Source organism: Grampus griseus, assembly GCF_964374135.1.
Source record: "Grampus griseus genome assembly, chromosome: 1".
Lineage (NCBI taxonomy): Eukaryota > Metazoa > Chordata > Mammalia > Artiodactyla > Delphinidae > Grampus > Grampus griseus.
The window spans coordinates 81,567,887-81,577,444 of record NC_139017.1 but is presented as its reverse complement, the minus strand read 5'-3'; the positions used below and the strand labels follow the sequence as shown (position 1 = coordinate 81,577,444).

Genomic DNA, 9,558 nt, shown 5'->3' with positions numbered 1-9,558 from the left:
TCCCGTTCTCTTCCCCATGCAAGGGAAGGGTTTTTTGTTTGGGGTTTTTTTGCCCAGAGCTTTTTTTTTTTTTTTTTTGCTGTACACGGGCCTCTCACTGTTGTGGCCTCTCCCGTTGCGGAGCACAGGCTCCAGACGCGCAGGCTCAGCGGCCATGGCCCAGGGGCCCAGCCGCTCCGCGGCATGTGGGATCTTCCCGGACCGGGACACGAACGAACCCGCGTCCCCTGGATCGGCAGGCGGACTCTCAACCACTGCGCCACCAGGAAAGCCCTTGCCCAGAGCCTTTGCCCCTTTTCTCTGGATGTCTCCGAACAGTGGCAGATGTGAGGGGACATTTGGGCATAGAAATATGCAGCCCAGGTGTCCTTATCAGCTGGGCCAGGTGGGGCTGAGTTTTCTGGGGAGCAGCAATGCCCTGGTGAGTTGCTGGGCAGTGGGGACAGAGAGCAAAAGGGGTAAGGAGTAGTTGGAGGAACTGTGGTCCCAGGTCTGCCTACAGAGGGAGCAAGCTGGGGGTGAAGGGTGAGGCTGCTGCCAGTGGGGAATGGTGAGTGATCCCCAAGAGCTGTGTTGGTGGCCTGAGCACAGGTCAGGTTAACAGGATGCTAGAAGAAAGGGCACGAGGGGCAGCAATTGTGGAGGCTGCTGGTTAGGCAGAGCTAGGTGGCTACTCAGAGGTTTCCTCCTCAGAGAGGCCTTTCCTGACAGCTCTATCTAAAATAATACCCTCCACCAGCACCCTCAGCTGCCATTCTCTATTTCCTTACCTTGCTTTATTTTTCTTCATAGCCTTGAGCAATACCTGAAGTTAACTATTATTTATTGTCGTCAGTGTACTGCTCTTCTCCAGTAGACTTTGTCTCATCTGTTGCTCTATTTTCAGCACCTAGAACAATGCCTGGTACACAGTAGGTCCTCAATAACTATTTGCTGAATGTCAGACTGAGTGATCGCCATCATCATTATTCGGAGAAGACTCTACTCCCTTACGTATGGCTGAGTACTCAGAGTCCCTGCCACGTGCTAGGGAGCAGCCAGTCACCCTCTGGTCCAGCAGAGCGCCACAGTGTTGCCCTTCTTTTGGGGGGCTGCTCACAGGCCTCGGATTTGAAGTGACATTGCAAAGATCCTCTCCTGAGATCCTGTGGGCTGTGTACCTGGGAAGGGATGTTGCCCTTTGTCCACGTCTGCCCTACGTCCAACTCCAAGGGCAAGGGACTTAGTCTAGAGAGGGGAGTTAATAGGCTCCTCCTAGGTGTCAGAGGGAGGACTGTGTTGGTCAGTTGGAAGTTGGGCTCATAAACCAGAAAAGGGAAGCTAGAAGTTGACTTCGTTTCCTTGGCAAAGGAGCAGGGCCGATTTCTCTGCCCTACAACAGAGAAGTGCTATTAGGACGCAGAGTGGCTACCTCACCACACTCCTTGAGGTGGGAAGGGAGACCTGCAAACACTCAGTCCACAGGTAGTGTGTGTGCAGGCCGAGCAACTAACCACTGCTGCAGGGACCACAACTTGGTCCAGATTCAAGGCCAGAGAAGCCACCATTATTTTTCATGTCCTAGGAAGTGCTCTCCTCAGCTGAAGAAGAGAATGAAGTCTCCCTGATCAGGTATCTGTGAACCTGACTACAAGAAAAAGTGAAAAATTCTCAGAATCCCAGATATTTTATAGCTATAAAACCAAGCATCCACACAGTTGCGTTTTTTACTTTGCAACCAGAGATGTGGTGTGATATGGACTCACAGTTGATAATATTCTCTCTATGTGTGTGTACATATACACATATAGATAGTCTTTAAGTTATTCGTGTCTTCTGCTTATAGACAGAGTACGCCACATTTTTATATTATGTATAGGCTTTTGTAGATAACATTCTTCATATCTCCAGGTTGGTCCAGGGTTTAGTTGTCTTTTCTTGCTCGCAGATGTCATGTCCTAAATCTATGTCCTGATGAGATGTCTGAGTGCTATAGTACAATAGTGAAATGCACCTTGTTCTTAATAAGTGCCATGAGGACTTAAAGTCATCATCTTGGGGTCTTCTCATTTTCATTAAGTAGCCATGGGACTTAGTGCAGGGCATGTAAACTCTTTGGACCCCAGTTTCCCAACTCTAATTTGAAGAGATTGGGTTAGTTACTGAATTTGCTTTTCAAGCAAAAGAATCTATGATTCAAGCAATGTTTTTATATAAACACTGATAATCTTTTTTCTTCATTGAGAGAAACACGATTTCTGTCACCATCATATGTGGGGCACCTATTTATAGACTGATCAGCGTCCAACTTTAGGAAGAGCATCAAATATCTCAGTACATGTCAAGATTTGGTTTTGTTTTTGCTGTTTTCTAATTTTAGCTCCTTTCTGAGGAATTGAGTCCATTAAGATATTTCTTGCTCAGCCAGTATGTTCATTATTTTTAGACAGTATGCTTAAAATAAAGGAGATGACTTTATTTGATACCTTTATTTATATGCAAAACAGCGCACCATTCATGAGATATGAAAAACTCGTCAGATAGAAACCAGATTATATCTATTTTCACTACAAAATATTGCATTATATAAAGCAACAGAGACACAAAAAAACCCTGAAAAAGACTAAATTCTTTGGATAGCAGATGTGGTTTTTTTTTTTTTCCCTTGTCTCTAAAATACACTCCTTGTTTTAAGAGTTTCACAGCTGAGAACATGAAACATTTTCAGGTTATAGACTTTTCTTTTTGGTTGTCACAGAGGAAAGTAGTTCTGAATTCTTTTTTTTTTTTTTTAGGAAAATAACTTAATTTCCTAAAATCATCCCACACACAAACATCACACACACACAAAGAAGCTACTCTCCTTATAAACGGTTTGCAAAGTACTTTTCAGACATAACTACAGATAAGGATAACAACACTTACTTTTTTAAAAAAACTATAACAGTGAAGTGCTAGTGTTGCTGATCTCACAACAAAAGAACCTTTCAGGAACAAACATCTTAATATATAAAATATGCTTAGAAACAGGGAGATGTGGGAAATTTGTTATACAAGTGCAATATAATTAGAGCAAAAAGAAAGACCACAGTATAATCTCAACAAACACGTAAAAAGTTAGACATAATTATTCCACAGGAGAAAGTGTAAACACTTGACTATAAATAAATTGGCACAGAGTGTCCAAAGAAAAATTATCACCACTCTGAAAAATAAGTGTCTTGAAAAAAATACTCTACTCGTTCTAACATAAATAAAAATAGGTTGTCTTTTCTAACTGCACCTATGGGTCCACATGTTTAAGGTCACAAATAGATGCTTTTGGATATATAAAGGGGCACTTCGCCTGAAAAAGCAATCAGATATTAAATTTTCCATTTAAATATGGATATTCCTGTCTACATTAGCGTCAGACCTTGGGGTTTAAAAATCTCACCAAACTCAAATCTTCCCACAATATCTGTTTGTTCTCAATGTATCTTTTTAACCTTACCATATGTTCTAGGCTTGTCTGTTTTACTTGGATTCTAATATAATCTTTCTTTTCACAACGGATCAGAAAGTTTCCTGTTCCACCTTTCTGTGTCTTGAATCTCTGCCCTGGAGGAGATTCCCTCCCCTCCCCTCATGATGTTTGGTGATTTGTCAGTTAGAAAAAATCCAGATAGTCTAAAGTTAGAAGCCCAGACTCTGAGCTTCTGCCCTCATTCTTTCAAAACATGAAGATCTGTGGGAGATGAATGTAGGAGAACTCAGTCTCCAGTGAGCTAAAGCAACAACCCCTAAAGGGATCCTAACACGTGGAGGGGAGGCCTGGAGGCCACTCATCTCGGTGCCTCCAGGAGGTTCGCCTTGCCTGGAAAATGCTCCCTACAAGCCCCAGGGCTCGCCAGACAACCCCACCCTTCTGGAGTCGGAAACCTTCCAGAGTCGCCCTGCCGACCGGAGAGAACACGGTGCGAGCCTCCTACCCGGTCCAAGGTCGTGGCGGCGGCCGTCCCGCTGCGCCACCGCTTCCTCCTCCATCGCCGCGGCGGCCGCCCGGGTTGGCCGCGTTTCACCCACTCCCGGCCAGGCGGCCCCGCGCCGCGACCCCGGCCCTACACATCCAGGACGTGGTTGAGATAGGAGATGTAGCAGATGGCCAGGCGCAGGATCTCGATCTTGGACAGCTTCTTGTCCGGGGGCAGCGTGGGCAGCAGTTTGCGGAGCTCGGCGAAGGCCAGGTTGAAGGCCTCCACGCGGATGCGCTCGCGGGTGGCGTGGGCCGAGCGGTACTTGGCCGTGGCTCGCCGGCGGCGGCGCTTCTCCTCGCGGCTCAGCTGCTGCGGGTGCGGGTAGAGCGCGGCCCGGCTGCCGCCCTTGCCGTCGCCTTCGGCCTCCTCCACCGGCTCCAGGTCCGACACGCTGCCCAGCACCTTGGCGTCCGCGCCACCCAGCGACTCCGGGTCCGAGGGCGCCGAACTGGGGTGGTCCGAGTCGGCGGCTTGGTCTGGACTCAGCATCATTTTGGAAACTGAGGGGGAGTCAGAAAAGCGATCAATAAAAGGAATGGGGGTCTTCTGATAGGAGCGAGAGCGGGCGAGGGCCTAGCCTGCCGGGCCTCCGCGCGGCCCGGGCCGCCTCCCCAAGGCAGGACGGCGAGCTCCGAGGAGCGGACCCCGCGGGGAGGGAGCGCGCCGAGGCAGGCAGGCCCGAGAGCCGAGCCCTGCGCCACCGCCCGGCTCGGGAGCCAGCGAGGCCTCTCCTTGGCCCAGGCCGCATCCTGGACCTGACACCGAGGCCTGCAGGAGACCCACACCGGCCTGCGGGCCTGCTCCGGGGAACGACCGCAGGCCTGCGAGGCCGCTCCTGGGTTTTGTGCTTCCTTCGGCTAAATACAACTCGGCCATTCCGCCTCCCTTACTTCTTCTCCGACCCTGACAAACGAATGAATCCGAACGACGAATCCATCTGGGGTTTGCGGGGGGGCGCGGAGACGCGGAGCGCGCTTCCCGCCCCGAGGGCCTGGGGCGAAGCAGCCGGAGAACTGGGTGCCCGCGGGCTGCGCGCGGGTCTGGGGCGCGGGGCGGCCGGGACTCCAGAGGAACCCAGCCCCGAGCGCGGACGGAGAGCAGGCGTCCCGGAGCGGGAAGGCTTCCCCGTACCCCTCGCGCTTCTCCGAAATAATAGATGACTAAACAAACGTGGAGGCTCCTTTCAACAGCAAATGGACTCTCATGCCCTCGCAGGCTCCCGAAGCACCATCTGTCACGCAGACAGCCACACACATCGGGGACCTAGGGACACGGCGACGTGGGATAAGACAATGCTCCCGCAGTCTGCCGACCACCTCCCGGGAATAGGTCGGCGGCCGGGTGGCTGCGGAAGGAGAGGCTGGGGAGGGAAGGGAAGGGCCGGGGAAAGGCGGGAGCCGCGCCTGCTGCCCCGGCCCGAGCTGCATCCCCGCCCGCAAAGTTTGGTGCTCTGGGGCCCGGAGTCGGGAGCCCTCAGCTGTCCCCGGGCGGCCTGGCCGAGGCCGAGGTAGCCCGTCCTCAGCCTTTCTCTAAGGATGCGATCCTAGAAAGGCCTCCTTGCCCGGCTCCTCCCGGACGCCTGGAGGACCAGCCCCGATCGCGCCCATCCGGGGAGGGGGCCGCTCCCAGCCGTGGGGCTTCGAGGAAATTCGGGCTTCGAGAAAGGGTCCGGCAGGCGGGGAGGCACCTGCGGGGGCTAAGCGCACCGATCGCGGGCACCGGGAGGGAGGACCAGGCTGCGAGCCCCCGGCCCTAGTGTGCCGCTGTAGGGATGCTCGCTGGAAGAGAGATCGAGTCGGCGACGTGCGGCAGCGTTTGCTCCTAGACAAAAGCGGGGGCTGTGCTCTCCGCTCCCAGCACCGCACTTGCTTAGGAGCGAATTTGGCTCCAAGGCAGCTTTCATTTCCCTGTGAGGAAAACAAGTCCTCTAAGGCAAAATAAAAACAAACGCTCCAAGTGAAATACATGTGACTCCCTGTGGGCTTTTCACGGATACGTTTGTAAGTAGAACAACTTGCAGCTACACCTTCGCCTTGAAAGCGTATAAATAAATAGGCGAGTAATGGAAAATCACAGTAAATCACAACATAGTTGTAGTTCGGATAAAAAGTTCCCGGCTTGCCCTCGAAGCATGATAAATTCTTCTCCAGATATCTTTTTAAAATATTCGTAAATAGCATGTCGTGTATGCAATTTGTTTTTTTCAGCCATTCACTGAAACACATCTATAAATGCGATATGAATCATCTAACTTAGTTCCAAGCTGGAAAAAAAAATCATTTAAAGGAGGCTTACCTTGTAAAAGCCTTTTCGATAATCTTTTCTCCAATCTTTTAGAGTTAAAATCCCAGGGACTAGCAGGGAGAAATTCCGAAATATATTAGAAGCAGCAAATATTTATTACATTCAAAAATGAAAAAGCAGCTGTCATCTCGCTGGTGTCCACAGCGAGGGACGATAATATCTCAGGATATGGACGATATGAATGATTGTTCACTTAGTTGATAGATCAAAAACGGCTTTTCCTTTTAATTGTTCTCAAACATTTCGGGAAATTCGTTGTTGATTTTTTTTAAAACGATGTGTTGAAAAGTCTCGTGCCTCTTTTCCTCTTCTAGGTCTCTATAAATAACAAAAGAGATGCAGAGATAAACACAATCACATCAAAGGGCTGATTCCTCCACTTTCTAATAGCGGAAGAATCAATAAGAAAGATGGTTAAGATAAGATTCCGCTCCTGTAGAACGCCTTTCCTTCCCTTAATACGACTGAGCAGAAACTGGGAAGTGCAAGGCAGAGATGCAATCTTGCTCAGAAGTAATTTTTTTTTTTTTTTTGAGATAAGGCTTTGTTCAGCTGATGTCTCCCCAGTTCTCAGGAACACAATACTGTAACTCGGGGCTTAGCTTGCCTCTTCCTCTTCCCTCATTTACTTGTATGTTGTATAAACAGACACATATTTCCAGTTTCAAAGTCTTTCAAGGCTTGGTTACATCTCCCACCCCCACCGCCTCCTTTCTTTACCTTGTAGCAAAATATATATAGTCAGTGGCTTGGAGATGTTTGGAGAAAGGTTGGTGAAAAGTGAACGTCTCCCGGAGGAACAGTGACAGGGAAGCGGAGAAAGACGCGAGAGGGTGGGAGAGCCAGAGCAAAGAGGCAGAGATGAGTGTGTGGCTTCTTGGCTCTCCTGGTACCAATTGATTCAGCCTGGAGATGGTGGAAGAGATAAAGGCTTAAGAAGGGGGATGGAATTTTTTTCCCTAAATTGATATTTAATGGGAAATCCTATTGGACAGAAACCTGGACATGAGTCACTTAATTGGACTTGACATCTGTCACAGTGTGGGAGTTTTCACAGCCCAAATATTTTAGCAGATCAGATTCCCACTGAATCTGTGCCATAAAATATAACAGTTGAAAGCAGTCCATGATAGAAACCTTAGCCTCTAATCAGAAGCTCTAGCCATAATCAGGTTATTTCTCTTTTTCAGATTATTGATGCAATATTTAAGTGCAAATAAACAACATATTGACTATGGAAAAATTCTCCTGGCACATTATAAAACCAATATCTTCCCTTAAAGTTTAGGATAATGCTTGTGTCCAGAACATGGAAATATATACTATATATGGTGCTACAATAAATATATTCAGATATGCAACAGCTAACATTTATTTGTAATCATTTACATTTTAAAAGACACTTCAACAAGGCTTGATTAAGCATATTCATATTTTTGAGAGATATCCTGCCACTGGACTAATTTTCCCATATATGATAAGAACCTTTCAATAGATTAAGTCATTGCTGAAATTGAGAACAGAATCCAGGTATTGTAATTTCAAGGATCAATATATGAGACCGTTCTACTTTTCTGAATATGTTTGTTTTTCTCTTCACCCACTCATTCATTAAACTTAAAATATGGCATGTGTTTTATTGCAGTTCATTCTTGCTTATCTTAACATGCGAATATTTAGCTGTGTGGCAGTGCATTGGGCCAGGACATAAACACTCACAAATCATCAGTGTATTCCAGCACATAATACCTTTGCCTTACATGACCCCACAGCCCTGAATTTATATGCCTTATGACAAAAGGGAAAATCTAGTTCAACTATTGGGCCACTTTATAGAGATACTGTTAGTCACCATCAATTGCATATTATTTGTTATCATTTTAGCTTTTTTGATTGTGCAAGTTTAAAAGAAATAAAAGAGTATTGCAGCCTTACCCCCCAACCTCCCCAGTCCCTGAGGTAGCACTTGTGGAGAGAAAAGTCCTCGCTTTCCCTCCTTGATCAATTTTGCCTTAAAAATGGGTTTTATCATCAGGGGAGGGGGTTGACCAGCTCGCCCCTAGGAGTGACACTCTGGTTTCCTCATGGCTGTCACCATTCCTGTTTGCCTTTGCACGCATTTGTCATCCTGTGGAAGAGTCCTGGACCAGAATGGGGGAGAGCACGGAGTGCCTCCACAGATAATGGGCACCAGCATTTTCCAGCCTTGCCTCTGTCCAGTCCTGGCACAGAAGTATATTTACATATCCCAGGACATTTAAGTGAAGGCAGAAGCCAGCCACATTTGGATGGCAAGGGAAACAGGTGAGTGTATGAACTCTCAAGATAGTGAAGATGAAGGGAGAGGGGAGGTTTTCCCAGTCTGGCTAGGAGCAGTCAACGCTAAGCATTCACACATAGCCAGAAGCATACAAACAGATATACACCCACAGGTACTTGTACTCTTCACCCCCAATTACACGAGATGGTGGGCTCTATTAGACCACTACACATTCAGACTGACAGATTGAAAACCTGGTGGGTCTAATCACCATAGCTCACGAGGCAACTGGTAGAGTGGCAAGCAACTGGTTACCCCGGTGTTAGGGGGAGGAAGGAGAAATGGGGAGACCATCCAGGGCAGGGCAGATTCCGCTATGGCGTGTGTGAATCCAAGCACACTTTCTTTTACGTTCAGGCTTTCTGCTTTCACACTTAACAGGCTGCATGTGCATAAATTAACCCATGAGTAAGACCATGTAAACAGGTACACACTCAGATCCACCTAGACACATGGTCATGGTCACAAACATGGGTTCACACTCGCACACACGCATTCTTTCTTCCAGGAAAGGCCCCACCCTTGCCTTTTCTAAGACCTCCCCAGCACAGATGGTCCCTCCTTCTGTGCTCTTTTCATATCTCCCTTAGAGACTACATTGTGTGCTGTGATTCTTGGTTTCCATACCTTGCTCTCCCACTAGGCTGTGATGCTTCTGGGGAGGACTGTGTCTCGTATCGCTAGCACCCCTGTCCGGGTTTGACATGTTATAAGGACTCAGTACATTTATGGCAAATGACTCCCTGGGTACAGAGGCCCCCAGGATGTTTGTAACACAGAAACACTTCCTCCAAAGGACACCCATGGTTTCAGTTGTACCAGTTTTCTCTCCTATAGTAGTGAGGATAATAATCCTGCCCAACTCACTTCACAGGCTGATTATGAATCTCAATGTATATGAAAGTATTTTATAAAATACTAAGCACCAGGCAAATAAAG

At 47.9% G+C, this 9,558-nt stretch overlaps 1 protein-coding gene across 1 annotated transcript; it reads right to left on the bottom strand.

Moving 5' to 3' along the window:
- Positions 1 to 4,079: 4,079 nt before the first annotated feature.
- NHLH2 (nescient helix-loop-helix 2) lies at positions 4,080 to 4,487 on the bottom strand (the record flags this gene model as incomplete). Its single annotated transcript, XM_082659286.1, has 1 exon — positions 4,080 to 4,487. The coding sequence occupies one exon, from the start codon at positions 4,485 to 4,487 to the stop codon at positions 4,080 to 4,082; it is 408 nt and encodes a 135-aa protein (XP_082515412.1).
- Positions 4,488 to 9,558: the final 5,071 nt, after the last annotated feature.